The 19335-nt window shown below is 42.7% G+C and overlaps 1 protein-coding gene and 1 long non-coding RNA gene across 3 annotated transcripts; one reads left to right on the forward strand and one right to left on the reverse strand.

The window, feature by feature from the left end:
* Nucleotides 1–16859, reverse strand: LOC137480064 (guanylate cyclase soluble subunit beta-2-like). Of its 2 annotated transcripts, none has more exons than XM_068200939.1 (16): nucleotides 16734–16859; nucleotides 15726–15799; nucleotides 14637–14731; nucleotides 14283–14443; nucleotides 13760–13859; nucleotides 12429–12649; nucleotides 12236–12341; nucleotides 10478–10581; nucleotides 8809–9025; nucleotides 6945–7265; nucleotides 6074–6222; nucleotides 3724–3870; nucleotides 3289–3443; nucleotides 1608–1822; nucleotides 1397–1519; nucleotides 1–680 (listed from the first exon to the last, which is right to left on the reverse strand). In XM_068200939.1, the coding sequence occupies exons 1-16, from the start codon at nucleotides 16734–16736 to the stop codon at nucleotides 529–531; spliced, it is 2343 nt and encodes a 780-aa protein (XP_068057040.1). In that variant the 5' UTR covers nucleotides 16737–16859; the 3' UTR covers nucleotides 1–528. The 2 variants fall into 2 exon arrangements, with proteins under 2 accessions (XP_068057040.1, XP_068057039.1); XM_068200938.1 differs by having other exon boundaries at nucleotides 1–701.
* On the forward strand, nucleotides 14351–14812 carry LOC137480065 (uncharacterized). Its single transcript, XR_011002689.1, has 2 exons — nucleotides 14351–14478; nucleotides 14651–14812. It is a non-coding gene; the product is annotated as an uncharacterized lncRNA (long non-coding RNA).
* Nucleotides 16860–19335: the final 2476 nt, after the last annotated feature.

The raw sequence follows: 19335 nt of genomic DNA on the forward strand, positions 1-19335 counted from the left end.
TAGTTAAGAAATTAAGCTGTTATTGCAGTTAAAATGTAGGTGGAATGCTGCTAACCTTACATGGGGAAGTTGTTGGCTGTGCTGGAGTCAAGACAGATGGTCACTTCAGGGAATGTTTCTTTTATGGCAAGTGCTCATTTGAGTAGGAATATTTCTAGCTAGATGAGTCACCTCTTTCTCGATTGCTGCATCAGATACCAACACATGATTTTTACACAAGGATATTCAAAGATGTGGCACAGGCTGAAAATCTTCATCTATATCATGCAAAAATGCATCTTCAAAGTATCCTGCAAGGGTTTCTTTCTCTGCTGGGAGTATTATATGGCTCATGTAGATGGATTAAAAAAATTTCCTCCACTGTTTTATTTTTACTGAAAACTGTGATGAAATGTCTTTTTTTCTCTTTTTTTTTTTTTTTTTTTTTTTTACAAAATCATGTGCTACTCGGATACAAAATCAGTCCCATAACAGCAAAATGCACAAAATCATAATAAAATTTCTCTGTTTAATGTAAAAGTAAGAAACTTAGAGTAAAGTGCAAAAATTAGAGCGAACATTTCTATTCTGTGGCTCTTCAGCAGCAGGTTTGACTCTTCCCTGGTTTGGAGGACGAGGACCATCATCTGCATGCTGGTTGCCATGGAGACCCCCATCGCTTTTGGAATCACACGTTTTGCCTGAAAGGAAACACTCCTGCACTGTGAGTTTTTAAGACCAGAGAGGTTTCTGTTTGTCAGCACACCACATACTAGATTAACCACCACATCTAAGCAGGTGGGAGGGAAGGCAGTAAAATATTTTCTAGTAATTAGTGACAACATATTTAGTCTGTTTAAAATCTACAAAACACATAAATAGAACTACAAGACGTGCTGCATTAGATTAGGTTGTTATGGCATCAAATCTGTTATCTCAGTATCAGCTACTTCAAAGGAGAATGAACAGAAAGGAGAAGGTCACAGAACATGAGCATGGCAATAAATCCTTCTGACTCCTGCAGCAGGCAGGGCTGAGGTCTCTCTTGAGTTGGTAAGGCTCCCCCATAACTACATCTTTCCTAGAAAAAGAGGTGTACATGAACAGTTCATGGGTCTGTCCCTCTGAAGAGCTGTCTAACGTTTATCCATTCTATTTGCACTCCCAGAAGGGCTCTGGGGTTTGACAGCTCTCTCAGCTTCTTTCTCACTAGTGCAAACCAACACCTGGGATTGCTCCAAAGGTGAAATTTGTCTGGCCCTAAAGATTGTGCAGAAGGGTAATGTGTATATGTTGGCATGAATCTCTGGCTTGACAAAACTATGGTTATTTAGAAGATGAATATAGAGAACTTGCAAGATTAAGCCTCAGTTGCTTCTGGTTCTGTGGTCTTTGTGAGATGTAACTAAATAGCTACCTGTTAAATCTCCAGCTTTCATCTGATTTCTTCTTTTGAGGCTGTTTTGTGCATCTGTGGGGCCATCAACATACTTCATTGCAATAGCTGGGGTTTGGTCCTTCTTTTGCTGAGTCTGAGTAGCTGAAAGAAGGATACGAAAGGACATTTAATTGGATTGAATTAATGTTCATTTGTTCAAGGAGGAGAATATGTGTTGAGTTGACTCTACCTGGCTGATGAGAACTTGGTATAGTTTCAGTCTTGCCTTCTGGAAAGGACTGAAGAGATTCATGGCCAGAATCTAAATCTTTCATTGGCCTTCCCATAATCTCATTCTCAGTTGCAGATTTATTTCTAATGAGGAAGTATGTGTGCATTTTCCCTTTGCCTTTTACTTCTATTTCTCCTCTTTCAGTAATCTCAAAATTCTTGTATTTTAGGCACCTAAAGTATCAGAAGCAAAATGACACATGAAAATTCAACACAAGTAAAAATGACACTGATGTTTTCAAGGAGCTGAGTGATCAAATCACAACAGTCTGGGAAAAAGAGTCTCAATTTGTGAACAACTGAGGATTTGTTTCAACTGTTTATTCAAGCCTGCTGTGCTTTCATAGCATTACACATACAGCCTGATCAAAAATTACTGAATCACATAGTCAAATACTTCAGTAGGGTGGAGGGCTCTTATTTACCAGTAAGTAGAAATTAAGAACTGAGGCAGCCAATATCAGCTAGACAGAATTATCCCCAGTCATTTCATCAGAGAGGGCAATCAGGTCCGTCAAGCATGATTGACTTATTTTACATCCATACTTGCTATTCCCAATTGCCTTTTTCATGTGTCCAAAAATGGCCATTTGATTTTCTCTGGGACTGACATGAGGCTGATCAGCCTGCAGTTTCAGCATGTCACCCTTGCCATTTTTCCATACAGCTGTAGCTTTCTTCAGCTGCTACGGTGCTGACAGTCATGGCCTGCCAGAGCTGACAGCCAGCAGCTCTGCAGTGCCATCACCCAGCTCTCATTACCTCAGATCCCTTCTGCTCCCATGTATTTCTGTAGATGGAGATGTCTCAAAAGAGCCCTGCTCTGATCCTCTTCCAGTACTCATAGTTCACCTACTCCTTGTACCCTGAGTCTTGGTGCAGGGACCTTGAGGATCTCGTCAGTGCAGACTAAAGCAAGAGAGGCCTTGAGTAACTCTGCCTTTCTTCAGGGCACTGTCACTAAATCACCTGCCACAGCAGGTCCATGTTTCTATTTATATTCTAACATTGCAGAGCTCCCCTGACTGCCTTTGAACTTTGTTTCCCATTTCAATGCCAGCTGAGTTCTCATTTTCCCAACATCATTCCTATGTGCCCAGACAATGTTGTTGTACTCCTTCCTTTGTAAGTTACCTTTGCTTCCACTCTAGCATACACATTTTATGCATACATAAAGTTCTTGGAAATGTAGTATTAATTTTTTACTAACGTGAGTTTCTGGAAAGTAAATTACAGCATGAAGAGGATAGCTGTTTATGCAGTTAATCCTTAGTAAGTGTAAATGTAACTGTTTCACTACAAATTATGGTGCTCAATCAGAGATTTTAAGCCTTTTGTTATTAAATGTTCTAAATGTTCTTTCTAGCACCTACATTAATTTATCAGTATTTCCAAATAAGTTATCACCATTTTTTGTAATATTTTGCTCTCTAGGATGGAGACTCTCAAACCTCTGCTTCTATATATAAGTACATTTGGAATAATTAGGAAAAAAATAAGACTCTTTACAAGCAGTGACTTCCCTTTACAAGCTGCTTAAATTAATGACTAAGCACGATCTACACTGAAAGGTGCAGCTGCCAAGGCAGTGGATTTTAGCATGGGCTTGAGCAGGTAAGGTTTCCCTCAGAGTTACTCACTGATAGGCACTGGAGCTCAGGTGGATTTTGCTGGGGACGCCGTGGCTCTCCATCCGGGAGGCAATATTCACCGTGTCTCCAAACAGGCAGTAACGAGGCATCTTTTCTCCAACAACCCCCGCCAAGACAGGACCTGTATGGATCCCAACTCGAATCTTTACAAAGATAAAACACCCCCCAAAAATGTCACTTGTTATTTAACATCTTTCTTAATGCTATCCAGCTACCGAAAAGTTCATCTCAACACAACACTGGACACCAGTATGATATCAAATATCCACAGGGAGAGGCTCCTCATGGAAATGTGCCCACGTGGGCCTTGCCCAAAGGCAAAGAGGAGTCAGAAGCAGCTCTTTGAGGTGCTGCTGCAATACATTAACCAGAAGCTCAGCACAAGAAGCAGACAGACACACATGCACCTTTGTGTTAACTTACTTGGATAGGATTTCCAGAAACTGGGTTCTGTACTCCTTTGGCTGCCATTATCATGCCCAAGGCAAAATTAGCAACTCGCTCTGCGTGAGTGGGTACAGGCACAGGGACCCCCCCTACCACCATGTAGGCATCTCCAATCGTCTCCACCTTTAATTGAGAGGGACAAGCACATGAGCATGCCAGGTGCATCTCACTCAGGTTGGTGTTTTGCTCTTCAGGGCTCTTCTCATCTGCATGAACTGCCCCTTTCTCTTAGAAATGCCTCCAGTCACTGGAAAGCTTTAGCACACATGAGTTTCCTTGAGATGGAGATCCTTTCCTTCACTCCACACTAAAAATTTCATCACATTCTGTCCCTGCTCACTTGACCCACTTTAGGTATCAGTGTGAGAGACCCTAAGGAGAAAGGGCTGCTGTGCAAGTGTCAGACTGTTTGCCTTCCTCTTACCCAGGGCAGACCTGGGTATATGCAAAGAGCTAGCCCGAGGCACAGCCTCCTGAGCCAGGAGGTTACCTGAGAGATGAGTGCTGTTAATTAGCTCTAATTCACAACTGGTGCTAAAAGCGTATTTCTTGTTTGAGAGAGATTTGTTTTTTAAAAGTCCCAATAAAGCAAGGGAACCCATTCACTGTTGATTATGGTTAAGGGGTTCACACAAAATTAAGGAACCTCCAGTCTCAAGGATCTCACAGAACAGAGTGTGAGCTAAATAATTTGGGAGCATCCTTCCCTACAACCAGCTGTTTTCCCACAACAGCTGCAGCCTTTGAGGCAAATGCTGAAGGGTTTGTCCTCCTTCAGGCATCCAGTCTCCTTGAAATACATGCTAAAGTACCTGAGAAATACTTTGCATTTTGTTCTCATACCAGAAATTTTGCTGGGAATAGAACAGACCTGTTTGAAACAGAGAATCCTTAAATGTTCAAAATCCACTGTAAAAGCATACTACATGATAATGAAATTTTTTAACTGCTCTTATGAGGTTTCACTGACCCATTTATCATCAGTAAAAAAGAGACCTTTTAGAGTAGACTAATTGGCTTTCTTAAAAATTAACATGAATAGGAGAGTGGAAATGTAATTTAGTATTTGGGTTTGTTCATTAACACAATTACTTAAAACAGTTCTGCGCTTCAATCTCAAAGAATGTGTTCCTGTCCATGCTTTCTATCAGACAGCCAAACCCACAGTGATGCCAGAAATTTTCTGTAACAAATTCAAAACAACTGTAAAAAGCTACTACTGCAAATAGATACCCTAATTATTTTTCAGCCATAGCAGAAGATTTAATTTAACAAGATTTATTCATAACTTCAGATGTTTATAAGCTTGGGCCAAGTTTCTTTGATCAATGTCACTATTTCATTGCTTTCTCAATTCCCTGCAATAGTAATCTCATCCTTGCTCTCTGTACCCCAGTAACTTCCTTCAATATTAATAGGAGTTATATACAGGCTTCAAAAGGAGATTATTATAGTGACAGATCATTTACTTATGATGGATGATTTAGATAGAATATGATGCTAATTCATCCTGAAATCTGTGGGCCATATCCTGGATTCTTCAATTATTGAATACACATTCCTTGCCAAGGAAGAAACGCTTCTGATTTCCCAGTACAATTTATTGTGGGATGAACTGCAAGCCTTGCCTGAGCAAAGAATAAATGAGATTTGGATTTCACCCTTTACTATTTCTGCCTTCCTAAATACTGAATGAGCTGAGGACAGACAGAAACTCAGGAAGTGTTCTTCAGCACATCAAATCTGGTACCTCTAGAAGTGTTAATAACACTACTATTATAGGCCAGCCAGGGCTCTGATCTTTCCAGCACAGTTTGGAGACCACATGTACAGTCCAGGTCTAATTGATGCTCTGTGGGGGTTAGCAGGAGATGATACCAATGCTGAAGATCTCCATGAAACAGAAGTCTAGCTATTGTCTGGGTATTGCCTATAATGCTATTTCCCACCAAAAGAGAAAATGACAAAGTGACCTGTTTAGAAGAGGTTCAAATAAAAGAACTAGGCAAATTATTCATACTGGATAGGCATTTGAGAAAGGAGGGAGAGAGAGATATATGAAAGAAGAGCCATTCTGGCATTAGCATTGTGGAAAGAGACTTTAGCCTATGAGAGAAGTTGTGTTCCTGTCCAATAATGTCCACTTCTCCCTGTTTTTCAGTTTGTGTGGCCACTAGAAATAGATAATATTTTATGGTTTAACCAACAACCATGCTATGGTGAAGAGGATTTAAATACACTTAAAACCAAAACAAACAAAAACCCAAACAACAACAACAACAAAAAACAGCAAAAATTTCTGCAGCCTTTTTTGATCATTACCTACCTTATACACATCATGCACTGTGGTCAGTCTGTCAAATCTCAGGTACATTGAATTTAACATGAGAACTATCTGAATAGGCTCACACTGGGCACAAATGTTGGTAAAGGTCACCACATCACTGAACAATATAGTGCACTCCTTGAACTCTCCTGTGGGCAGAAAGAGCAGTGGTATTTCTAATGGCTGGACAATCACAGTATCTGTTTGGGACTTGTTTGGAAAGATCATTCTATGGCCTCTCAGTTGTAATAAACACACACAGCTGCTGAGGTGAAGGAGAGGTGTCAGTGTAAGAGTGTATCAATACAGGAATAATTGCACATCTCAAACAACCCAAACATCTGAATGCACCATATACAGAAAAGACTTAACTCGTTATCCCTAATTTCATTTATGTGCTTACTAAAGGGAATTTAAGCCTATTCTTGCTACCCTTAATAACAGTGGGAATCATCATGATCCTACATTTATAAATAGCATAGAGGTACTAGGAGAATTTTCTAGCAAAGACCACTTGCTTTATTCCCTTCACTTCTGAGGCCTCATTTTCCTGGATACCCATGTTAAAACAAAAATCTCAGATTAATACTGAAACACTGAATTTTGTTCACTGAATGGCCAGCTACTACCACCTTTCACCACCTAAGGAACAATTTTGGCAAAGAGCTTCCAAAGCTTTCTTTGAAAGAATAGCCTAATTTTTATTATCAGCAAAATTAAGGGTCTGTGATCATCCTCCTATGCATGGATGTCACCAAGTAGAGGATGGACTCCAGGGCAGTGGCAAAGGGGCTGTGCCAGCACCCCAGTCTCTCTATCACCACCCCCTGTTGCACAAATCACACATCCCAAATGCATCCTGTTCATTCACCTGCCTCAACTCGCTTCCCCTCTTTCAGCTGGTTGGCCACGTGCTGGGGAAGCATAGCATAGAGCAGAGCTTCAGTCTTCTTCTTCTCCTCCTCCAGGTGCTTCGACAGGATCCGCAGCTCTTCCTTCTTCCTCTCCAGCTGGCTGGAGAGCTCCATCTCTGCCAGTCGCTGCTGATTGAGGAGGATCAAATCCCTGGTCACGTCGTGAGGAGCGATGTCTGCAATGTGCATCTGCCGCTCTTCCAGCTCGTGCAGAGTGCGAAGCAGAGGTGAGCAGAGGTAGAGCATGCACTGCAGGGACTCCATCCACATCATCTGGCCTGTGTGGAACAAGCATTGGTAAGGCTTTTCAGCTGTGTGGCCTTTCACAGGGTGCTCAGCATTACTGGTGTTACTTTTAGGGGATGAGTTCTAAGGTCAGTGGGTTTCTGTAGGGTCTGGATGATCACAGGAATTTATTTCCTAGGAATTCAAGGTGAACTTGCTCAGAGGAGCTGATAACAAAACTTTGGAACCCAGGAAACAGTCACTCCCTCATTGCAGGTGCTGGGCAGAGCCCAATTAGGATTGAAATTCCTCCTCCTCATGAGGAACTCCAGTGCTCACAACATCTCTCCTCACCTTTCTGCTCCTCTCCACATTTTCACCTCCTCTTCTCCTAATTCTTGGGCTGTTCCCAAAGCCAGCCAGTCAGAATCATGCACAGGGGAACTGAGACTCACAGTGATTAAGAAAACATTTGAAGTTTAATTTCACAGTGCATTGTTTGTGTCCCAGTAAAGTCAATGGCACTTTCTTCCCTGGAAACTGGAGCTTTCAGTTACTATCATAATCTAAATAAGCAGCAACAAAAATAAAAGTAAAAGGGATTTTTGGTGGGGAATCTAGGTTTTTTTTGTTTTGGTAGAGGTATTATTATTATTATTATTGTTATTGTTATTGTTATACTTCAAAAGCATCATTGTTTTCTAAACAGCAATCTAGGAATTCCTATTTTTTTCTTTCTCCCTCACTTCATCCCCAGGACTACTGGATGAACAGCTTTAAAACTAAGAGGATTGAAGCATCAGAAATACATGTGAACTAACCCCTAGAGCATAAGAGAAAGTACAATTGTACCCATGACTGGTCAAAGTTCCTTGTTTTGGTAGCATACTTTTCTCAAGGTTGTCCCTAAATGCTTATTTTTTTTTCTGAATCTCAGGAAAACAAGATTTGACACTTATTACATAAAGGTGAAAGGAGACAAGAGAAAATTAGGTCACATTACATAGTTCAGAAAAGAAAAACTGAAGTCACATAACAATTAAACTAAATGCTATTACAGTTAATTATACCAAGCAGAGGATCATCCCATATTCAGTCCTCTCAGTAAAAATAAAGCAAATACAGTATCTTTTTTGCTGCAATAATTTTAACTGGTAAACTCTCTTACGTGGCTTTGGGGGGGTGTGTGAAGACAGAAATTAGAACCTGAAAATGTGCTATGAAAAATAAAAGCACAGAGAACTAATCTATTTTTAATCACATTGGAAACCCAGTCAGTAGCAAATAACTCCCCTCAAAGGCATAAATTAAAAACAAACCATGTATTCACATGTGGGTTTTGCAGCATCAGAAAATCACCATATTTCTAAGCCTTTCAAATAGGAGCAGAGTTGTTGCTTCTGCCTGAAAGCCTTCAAAATCTGGTAAGGTGATAGCAGAATTTGTGTACAAGCATCTACTGCTTCTCTAAACAGAACCATCTAATCTCCTCACTGCCCAAAGGCTATTTATAGGACTTGAGTGAGGTCAGGAGTGCACCTCAGTGTAATTCCTGATTTAATATGAGCACTTATGCTATTGAAAACACTGAAGTACCTCTTAGCTCTAGCATTGGCCGTTCTTTCCATGACTCAGGCATCATCTCTCTCCGAGTCTGGAAAACAAATTGGCTGTTGATGAATTTCTGAATGCTGGAGATGGTGAAGGGTACTTCTGGGTGAACGATCCTGAAGTACTGATCCAAGCAGATGCCCATGGTCTGAAGGCCAGGTACAATCTTCTGAATGCTCACCCCAGCTTGCTTCACTTTGAGCTTAAAAAAAAATATAGACCAATGTTACAATTTGTGTCCCTTTGGGTTCAGACCAAGCAACTGTTCATACATTTCCACATGCTTAGCCTTTCTAGAGCACGTGGCTTATTTCTGAGCAAAGTTTCTACCTTGTCAGAGTAGTACTACACAGCCCTGAATGCATGCTCTTCATAGCAAGACAGAGCCCCAAGAGAGGAATGTTGTTATTAAAATGTTCCTTCCTGTCAGTTGTGAAAAACCCCCAAAACTACCTGCTCTTATCCCTGCTTGCATTTGTGTAGGCCTCACTAACAGCCTTACAGGAGAAAATTTGAAATACCATTGTCTTGTATTCCAAAATGAAAATAACTGTGGCATAAAATGCCTTGGCAAATATTAATTTTCTAAGAGATGCCATGGGTTACTTTCTCTTAATGAAGTGTAATGGTTTAGTAATTTTCCTTTACTCTGCTGACCATACCTGAGCTCTTAAATTCTACAGAAACATTTTTTTCTCTGCTTGTCATTGGTTATTGAAGACCTGACCTGGCTACCAGTAATGGGTGTAGGAGTTTTCTTCTTTGCACACTAGTAATTTTATTAAATTAGGCATACTGGTCCTCTTGAAAGGTTTATTTTGGCTGATGTGGGCAGCGGCATGAAGCAGATTATATGCTCTGGAATCTCAATCAGCACGATACCAAAACATGTTCCCTGAGGGGAATGTATTCAATGCTCTTCTGCTGTCCCATCCTCAGCTTCTCCTTTCTTTGCTCCTGTCTTAAGCCAATATTCTCTCCACAGGGTTCAGAGCAGGAGGACCTGCAGCTTGGTGGGAACCCAGGCAAGCTGGGAACCAGCCAGAGGGCAGCCCTGCCAAGGGGCTGCAGAGGCGTGTGCACAGGAGAGGAGACTCAGTCCTGCCCCAGAAGGTAAAGAGATTTTTGGGTCCCAGTGGGGCTGCCTGCTGCCTGATGCAGTAGCAGCTGGGCTTTCCCAGCAGAAGCATGTAGGAGTAGACTCAGGAAGCACATGGAGCCTCAGCTGCCAGCAAAGCCCTCAAAGCCTTGGGACAGATTAGTAACTGGGAGGAGAGCAGGAAACTGAAATGCAAAGCCAGTTTAAAGGGTGGGACATGTCTCCGGTATATCCAGGGACAGGAACGTGACCAGAAATCTTGAAAAATTCCGCTCACTATTTGGTAACAGACTGCTGCAATAAACCTTGCTGGCATATCTGCAGATGTTTCAGACATGGGACACTCAATGAATTCAAAGGAGATTCCTATCTGCAGTGATAGAGAGCATGCCTCTGTACAGAGTATTTGTGCAAATCCTATAAGTGAGCGTACTCTGCACACTCTGTACTCACACACACAGCACCTGCAGCAGAGAACTGTAGGACAGTCAAAACAAAGGGAAATTACTTTGAGGTTTATGCAAACTAAGGGCTCTGACCACATGCTTGTCCTACCTCTTTGTCAAAAACCATATGAAAAGGAAGTCCATTGCAAAATGTTTTTGTGTCAATCCAGAGGCTCTTGGGATAAACAGGATCAAATCCTCTCAGGAGCTTACCTGTGGTGAGACAAATGTGTAGTTTTTAAATCAGGCTGCACTTCATAAAACCAATCAGCATGACTTTTTATCACTCAGTGAGAAAGGACCCTGTATCATAGTGAGTGAAGACAAAGGAAACAGTGTGTGGGCCCAGAAATGTAAACACATCTGTGCTAAATGCTCTGCAGTGTAATCCATAGCTGATCAGCAACTAATCTGAGTTGGCTGAGTGTTTAAAACTTAAGCACACAAAAAACACAGAGCACTAGATGCCTGAAATTATGTTGAAAAAATAAGAATAGATGAACAAATGTAGATGTTACTTCTCTGTGAATCTGCAGATACCATAGCAATATAACACAGGCACATCCCACAAAAACATGCACAGAAGTGGATTTAATACACTTTGCCAGCTACTAAAGAACGCTAAGAGAAAAAAACCAGTGTGATCTGGGTTTTAGTCTCCTATACAATAAACCATATGTACAATGTCTATAGCAGAGACAGAATTACTGTTTGGTTTCTATTTTACTTTACCCTGAGATTTTTTACAAAATGATCACAAATCTACAGAGTAGTTTGTGCTTACTAGCAGATATTTTTGTAAAAGGAATACAGTGGGTAAAATATCAAAAAAGCTCATCTTTTCAATGAAGCACCCAAAACCTTTGATCTTCATGGAATAAACTTGGATTCTTGTAACCCACCAGAATCAAAAAGATGATAACTTCCAGTAATCTCTTTCCCCCTGAAGGTGGCTATGATAGTTATTCCAGTAAGCTCTGCTGAGAACAAATGTCCAAGTCACTCAGGAGATTGGTGCAAAATATTGCAAACTTAGAACCTAGCTTTTAGACCTCTTACTGCTTCAGGGGAAGTCAGTGTGGGTTTGTATTTTATCAAAGTCTGGCTCTTAATAACTCACACCTATCACTAAAGATTTTTTTTTAGTAATAATGCTAGTCTAAAATTTTATTTTGAATATATATTAATTTCTTACTTAGCATATCTACCCTTGTAATGCATGTGACACTGCAGCAGGTGATACCAGGTTCAATTTTTCTCTCATCCCAGAATGCAGTCATCTTGGCAATACTGACCTAGATTCTCATTCCTTTTGGGGAATCAAAAGATCCTAACTGAAAAATTCCTTCCATTTTATAAACATATATAAACATCTAATACATAAAGACAAGAACAGAGATTACAAGATTAGCAGTAGACTTTTGGTAGTGGAGGATGTAATTTGGCTTCCAAAATTTACTACAGTTGATAATTTTGGAAAGGAGCAGTATCTACCAAGTTAAAAAACACACTTTTAAATTCAGCATCTTAAACCAAGTGACATGAGAATGAAGAATCAAATTCACCACACAGTGGCATTTTATAGAAGAACACTTTTCAGATGAAAACCCTGTTTAAGAGACAAAAGTGACAGGTCATATTCCACTTAAGTATCTGTCATTACTAAGCATGCTTATTATCTGCAATTTTTCTTTGATCATCAATGTCAAACTGAAAGAAACTTAACCACAAACATTTTGAAAAGTTGCAGAGGAAATATAAATGGTAACTTCAAAATGGATGGGTGGGTGGGGATAGGGAGGCTTACTGACTTTCCAGCTGAAGACACTCAGAAATTATGACAAGCTCTCTCTGAATGATCTCTCACCTTTCCCTAATGTGATTATTCCTCTTAATGTTTTCCAATGACTTTTCTTAACAGGACAAACAGAGTTTCCTCTGTCTCCATTTGCATTCTTGGCTTTTCCAAGGTCCTGTTGAAATAAATCCAAAGGGAAATTCAAGGGTGTTTTTATTTTAAATATATTTTAGTAATGTGGTGATAATGAATATTAAAATACCTCTTTATTCAGTTGGTTCTCAATTTGTTTTTCAGAGTCAACAAGACATTGAGACGAGGAAGAAAATTCATTTATTTCCTTGCACGGAAAGAGAGGGTTTTGAGTGACAAGAAAAACAATGTGTTCTTTTTTCCCAGTTCTTTCCTCTTCTTCTGTTTGATTGACTATTTTCATTGAAATCTCAATGTTAAAAAAATCCAGGGCTGCTGCACCGATGATTCCTGAAGGGGAAACAAAAGACAAGGTATTTCCAAGAACAAAATGTTTTCAATTCCTCTTTTAGAGGGCCCACAGTGGAATTTCACTGTTTCAGAAATCACTTTCCCAAAGAACTCTGGAAGAAGAAAGCAACACATGTCGTCCTTGCTACAGCTGCCATGATGAGAATATGCTCATAGGAGGTCAGCTTCAAAGTTACTGCTGCTTTTGCCTTGGCTGATTTTCAACCAGGAGCAGCTCAGCAGGACAGCTGAAGAACGTGTTCAAGTAACCATAGAGCAATAATACGAATTCCCATCAACCCAAAGTGTGCAGGGAGTCTAAAGAGATTCTGCTCTACAATCTATTTCAGTCATTGAAGAATATTGTATTTTGAAAGGAAGGAAGTATCTTTCATGCAGATGCACAATCAGTTCTCTCATTTCTGGTCAGGTGTTAGGCAAAATACTGGACATCAAAATGACATCAAAAGCTCTGTCCAAAATTCCAAATAATTCTGTGCTTCCAATATGAAGTAAGTTTTGACAAAGGGGGAAGTTTTGATGAACTTCTAAGTTCAGCATCATTTATGAAAGAAAGGAATATGATCATCTCTTACAGACCTATAGCTCCCTAATGCTTGCACAAGCACAGCTCTGGAGATGCTGGTAAATGCTGGTAAAGATTCAGTTTGGAGCAGTGTTCAGTAGGCGTTTCACAGACTGGATGTACTACAGGGTGGATGAATGTCTTCAACTCAACCTGACTTTCTACTGCATGGTAATTTCAAAAGCACAAGTCACTGAGAATTAATAAACAGTTAGACACAATACACACCATGAACTTGAATTCTTCTTCCAGGGAGGGAATTCTATAGCAAGAATGGACATTTATGGCCTGGGTTGTCATATCCAAAATTTCATCAAATTTTGATGAAATTTACTGGGAGCTAGGAGGGATCAGGCAGTAGGGAAATATTGAGTTCAGAGTCTGGACACTGAACCCTACCAAGCTTAAATTCCATGGCCAAGCCTCATCTGAAAAACGATACTAAACTCTGAGTGCACCTGCAAATATATGATTACTCTGTATATATTTTGCACAGAACTGTACTCTGCATTAAGTCTCATTACCTGGCACAATATGGCACAGACCTCTTCTGTCTGAATAGTAATGTAAATGCATTGACCCATCTTCATTCTTTTCTACTCTAAAAGATGGTGCATTCATCTCCTGAAGAAAAAAACAAATCCAAAACCAAAATCTCAATATCTTTTTCTCTGGAAAAGTCTACTTTTTCAAAAATTAGACTGATAAATTCCACTTGTACAAAAGCATCTCATGCCTTCATAATATAAACTGTAATATAAATAAGCTGAAAAACAGAAAATTAAATATTCTCACCCGTGAATAAAAATCTGCTATGCATTAGAGCCAATGTAGTAAATCATTCCTAATGTTGGGGACTAGTCAAAACCAATAATTTTTAGAAATTGTCCTAACATTTGGAGTAATCTGTTTCAGAACAGAGCAGAAGAGAACATGCTTTGGTGACTTTTTCAATTATTTATTCACACCTGTGAGATGCTGTTCCTTGTGTTATGAACTCTGGCAGAGTCCATCCATACCTGCTCAGCAGTTACTACTTGGACTTGCCTGGTAAGAAAGGGACAGGTAGCTGTGCAGTGCATCCAGGTTCTCTATGAACTCATAGAGATTTCCACCCAGTGTCCTCAGCATGTGGTCATAGCCTGAGCGCTTACAGAATTCAAAGAAATACTTTCCAAACTCCCTCAGAACAGTGTCAGCAGGAACACCTGGCAAAATAAAGATACGTTAAGGAATAAGAAAGGTTTGGAAGTTCTTGGATTGCTGTCACATGGATTAAGATTGAAGGCAGAAAATTTGCAACAAAGGTAAGACATTCTCAAGGGCACAGGAGACAAAATCTGGGCTGCAGTCTCAGGCTTGACCCAGGATGATCCATTTTTGAGGCATGCTAACACATACCTAATACTTTGCAGGCTTTGTCGACAAGCTGCATTGTGATCTCATCTTTGTAAACCTCAAAAGTCAAGAAAGAATCCTGGACTCCAGCCTGCAGCCTACAACAGAGAAGACAATATTCTTGTCTCAGCAGTGCTGTAAATGCAACATGCTTGGGTGACCCATCTGGCATTTCTTAAGTACTGTTTACTGTGAATGCACTCCTCAACCTCCCTCAAGCGTTATATTGGAACACACTACTTCACCTAATGATGTAAATTTAATATTAAATTGCTTTAAATTCATTAAATTGCTTTAACATGGCTGAATGGTGGTGTCCACCTCACCATTTCTGCTACTTCACATTATGGTATTACAGTAAACTTTTTCAAGGATTAGGACATCATACTGTGGGGTGCTTGAGCAAGTGGAGTCTAGGTTTGTCTACTGGTTTGTTGTTCAATGTGGCCACAATATCAAGCTCCTGGGGCTTCCCAAACCTGCTGATTTTTTTAATATTGGCTTCAGTGGATGATAATATGGTGGAGGGATTATAATGGTGGAGGGTTTATATGGCACCTACGTATCATTTATGTATCTTGGAAATACCATACAGCTCATAAAAACAAGACAAAACCAGAGATGATAATAAGGCCAGATTGAATGGGACTTTGAGCAATCTGGTCTAGTGGAAGGTTGCCTGCTCATAGCAGGGGAATTGGAACCTATGAGTTCCAATGAGATCTATGAGTCTATGATTTAGCTGCTTTTCTGAGTACTAGAATTAAAATGACTTTATATTAAGGATGACATCTTTTCAGTGTAATTACTTCTCGATATTGTCACAGTGAGCCAGCAAGTCTATTGCAAAATTGTCTATAAGATTAAATGTCATCTTTAATTATCTGATGTGACAAATTAATTGGGACAAATTAGTATCAGAGGATGAAGTGTTACAAGGCGAGAAACTCTTGCTTTTGCCCTTTTAGTTACTCCTAATAATTACTTGAGATACACATCAGCTACCATTTACCAATAAGAAATTATATCCCCTGCTGCTGAATTGCTGAGCACTTTCTTTCAATGCACTACATTTATGGGGGAACACATTACCTTAATTTTTCCCATGTTTCTTCACCATACTTTTCAACCACCAAAGACTTCAGGCACGTGTTTATAAATCCATACTGCAAAAGCAAATATATGAACATGGAGAAGATGTACTGGTTTTTCAAACGCTGCCCCAACACACCACCTTTTTGTATTTCAGATTCCCCTGCTAATTTTATATTGCAAGAGAAAAAGTAATAATGCTTGACGGCCTAAAAAGAAAGTAATAGTGTTGGACAGCCATTATCTATAGTAAACAGCGCAGCGTTTTCCTCAGCGTTTCACAAGCATTCAGCACGGGAGAGCAAGCAGTCAGTGGTGTTTTGCAGAGAAGGACCGAGGCAGGGCAGGCCGGGGGTGCCCTGTGCCGCGGCTGCGGCCGGAGCCGGAGCCGGGCGCTGCGGCGCGGGCACAGCATCCCCGCCCGGCTGCCGCAGCCGCGGGGACCCGGCCGTGCCGCGCTGCTGCGCTCGCTCCGCCAGGACCGGGGGAGCGCCGAGACAGCGGCCGAGCAGCGCTGGCGGAGCGCGACAGCCCCAGCGGGGCGGTCCGAGTGCCCCACAGCCTGCGGGTCAGCACCCTGTCCCGGCACGGCGGCAGCAGGGCTCAGCCCCTGCTCTCGGCCTGGGGGCCAGCGGCAGGGGCTGCCCGTCTGTCTGTCTGTCCCCGGCAGAGGCTGCCCGTCTGTCTGTCTGTCTGTCCCCGGCAGGGGCTGCCCGTCTGTCTGTCCCCGGCAGCGGCTGCCCGTCTGTCTCTCCGTCCCCGGCAGGGACTGCCCGTCTGTCTGTCTGTCTATCCCCGGCAGGGGCTGCCCGTCTGTTTGTCTGTCTGTCTCTCCGTCCCCGGCAGGGGCTGCCCGTCTGTCCCCGGCCGCAGCTGTTTGTGCATGACAGGGGCTACCTGTCTGCATATCTGTCCCCAGCAGGAGCTACCTGTCTATCTGTCGGTCCCCGGCAGCAGCAGTCTGTCTGTCTGTCTGTCTGTCCCGGCCCGCCCCGCCGCCCCGCTCACCATCCTGCCGCTGCCGCCGGTCCCGCCGCGCCGCCCGCTGCCGGCCCGGGGGGCGGCGGCCCGGCCAGGCCCGGCCCCGCCGCGCTCGCCCGCGGCGGTGGCAGCCGGTGGCAGCCGGTGGCACTCGGTGGCCGCGGGCAGGGACGCGCCGCCGGCGCTCGGAGCGGCCCCGAGCGGTGCGGTGCCGAGCGGTGCGGTGCCGGGTCCCCTCCGCGCCCCCCCGGGCTCGGCTGTTTTCCGCAGAAGAGGCGCGCTCCCCGCAGCTGCGGCTGTGTCGGGAATTCCGAGTGATGCCGAGGAGCATCCCGGGGCCACGGCATCGCCCGCACGACGGCAGCTCACGGCAGGTCCCCCGTCCCGCTTCCCGCTGCTGGGGCCCCGGCTGGACACTGCCTGGCACGGCTGGGATCATCGGGACCCAACCTCCGGAGAGCAAAGAGCCGGGAGAGCGACAAAAGCAGAGGAGGTTTCTTGCCAAAGGTTTCTTAAAACTGCCCTTAGCAAAGCAGGAGTAGAAATGGTGGAGTCGATAGCCACCCTTACCCAAGGACAGGAGGTTTGTAGGGAGAAGCAGCACTTTCCGTTCGACTGTTACTGAGCTGGGAGTTGCTGCCAGAGGCCTGACAAGAAGCAGGAGGTGAAGCTGCCTTCATGGGGCTGCCATCATCCAGGCTGTGTCTGCAGCCACCCAGCCTATCTGAGAGGGAAGGACAGCAGCAGGGATGTTAACAGGAACGCAGTGATTGGTGCCATGAATTCATGGGGTTTGGTGCTTGGCAGAGTTATCTCATTTCCTAGGTTTATTTTTTAAATAATTATTCGTACAGTGAGAGATTTGAGTGGCTTCAGAGTCCTGAGGGAACTCAATGAAGAACTATTTGGGGAAAACCCCTCTCCCCCTGATAAAGATGAGCTTCTGTCCTCCATCAGCCAAACTGGCAGAGGCAGCCCTGTGGATGCTGAAAGCCCTGTGCCACCACCTCATTGCTGCTGTTTGGTGCAGGGGTTGTGGGATGCTGCAGGGGACTGTGTATTGAGCCAGGGCTCTGTGCCTGTCTGGCAGGGAGGGTTTTGCTCTTGGTGTGGTGGTTCTAAGGCACTGTTCTCACGGCTCTGTCTCTGATCCTCAGAGTGTGTTCAGCACATCAAAATCTGGGCCAAAGCCCTGCACCAGGCTACAGAACTGCTGGTTTTTTGGCAATCGCAGCCCTCCCACCAGCCCTGTGCTGTCTCTGCCCTCCCACAGCCTTTCTGTCTCCACAGCCTTTCTGTCCCACACCACCAGTGACTCCTCTGTGGCCTCACGGATAATAAACCTGGTCTCTTCTCAAAAGCTGCCTCATGAGCCAAAGCCTGGTCAAAGCCAGGCCTAGGGGAAGAGAACTAACAAAAATCTGTGCCCTGCTGTATTCTCACTGCTGTGTGTAGAGGACTAGTTTGGCACGGAAACATATACACAAACCCCTCTGTATTTCCTGGGCAATATCAAATATTTGTTCAAACATGCACCTGTTGGAGCTAGCATTGGCAGCACAACAGATGGCCTATCTCCTGGTTTTCTCTCCGTGCTGTGATTCCAAGGAGCACCCATGCCTGCTGCAGGGCAAGAGGTGGTCCTGGACCCACAGACTCAGTCCCACAGCTCAGCCAGCTGGGGAATATTCCCCTCAGCCACCTGAGGGGAATAAACACCATATCGTCTAAGAATTGTATAGGTGTACTTACTGCCTTCCATGTATAAATTAATTTTTATTATACAGAAATGAAACTCATTTTAAGGTTTATAAAACATGAGTCACTGGTGGGATTTGCAGTTACAGTAAGAACTTTAGTATCCTCTCTTCTAGTACTTTAGTATATTTTCTTTTTCTCACTCTGATTCTCATTTCTCTAAATAAGTAATACAGTGATTTTAGTAGCAAATATTAGCAACATTCAAAAAGATTTGGAGATGCAATTCAGGTAAGTTATCCAAAACCCACATTAGTACCTATATACTACATCTATATTGTACACGGTAAATCATACTGGAATTGAATTTATTATTGCTTTAGCCCTTCTTTGGTTAGTGAATTGATTCTACAGTTGTTTTTGGTTTTTTTTTCTGGTCCATTTGTGATTATGAGAGAAATCTGGATAAAGAACATTCAAGTCAGGATTGGTTTCTGTGGGTCATTAGGCTGCTCATCCTTCATAGCCCCTGGCCTATAATGCGTCCTCAGTCACCTCAAGTCACTTCTGTCATCTCAAGTTAGATAACAGAAACCTTCCAAGTAAAAGAGCAGAAATCAAGAGGTAAAAAAATTATAATACACTTCTGGTGTCACTAGGGATTCTTTATTCTTTTGGCACAATGTAATCAATACTTCCTAGAATTTTGAACTCAGCAGCTATTTCTGTGTATAACTGCCAGTCTTTAATCTAAGACAACATCCAACACGTTTCTGTATCTCAGCCCACTCTGCGTAAAATGAGGGAAACAATACTCCCCTTTCCAATCTGTTGCTGTGCTCTGGTAATGGTGATTCTGGTCTCTCTTGGCACAGCACAGTCAGGTCTATACTGGACCTCATTGCAGAGATCTGGCATTGGCCCAGCCTGC

This window comes from Anomalospiza imberbis, chromosome 10 (genome assembly GCF_031753505.1).
Source record: "Anomalospiza imberbis isolate Cuckoo-Finch-1a 21T00152 chromosome 10, ASM3175350v1, whole genome shotgun sequence".
In the NCBI taxonomy this organism is placed as follows: domain Eukaryota; kingdom Metazoa; phylum Chordata; class Aves; order Passeriformes; family Viduidae; genus Anomalospiza; species Anomalospiza imberbis.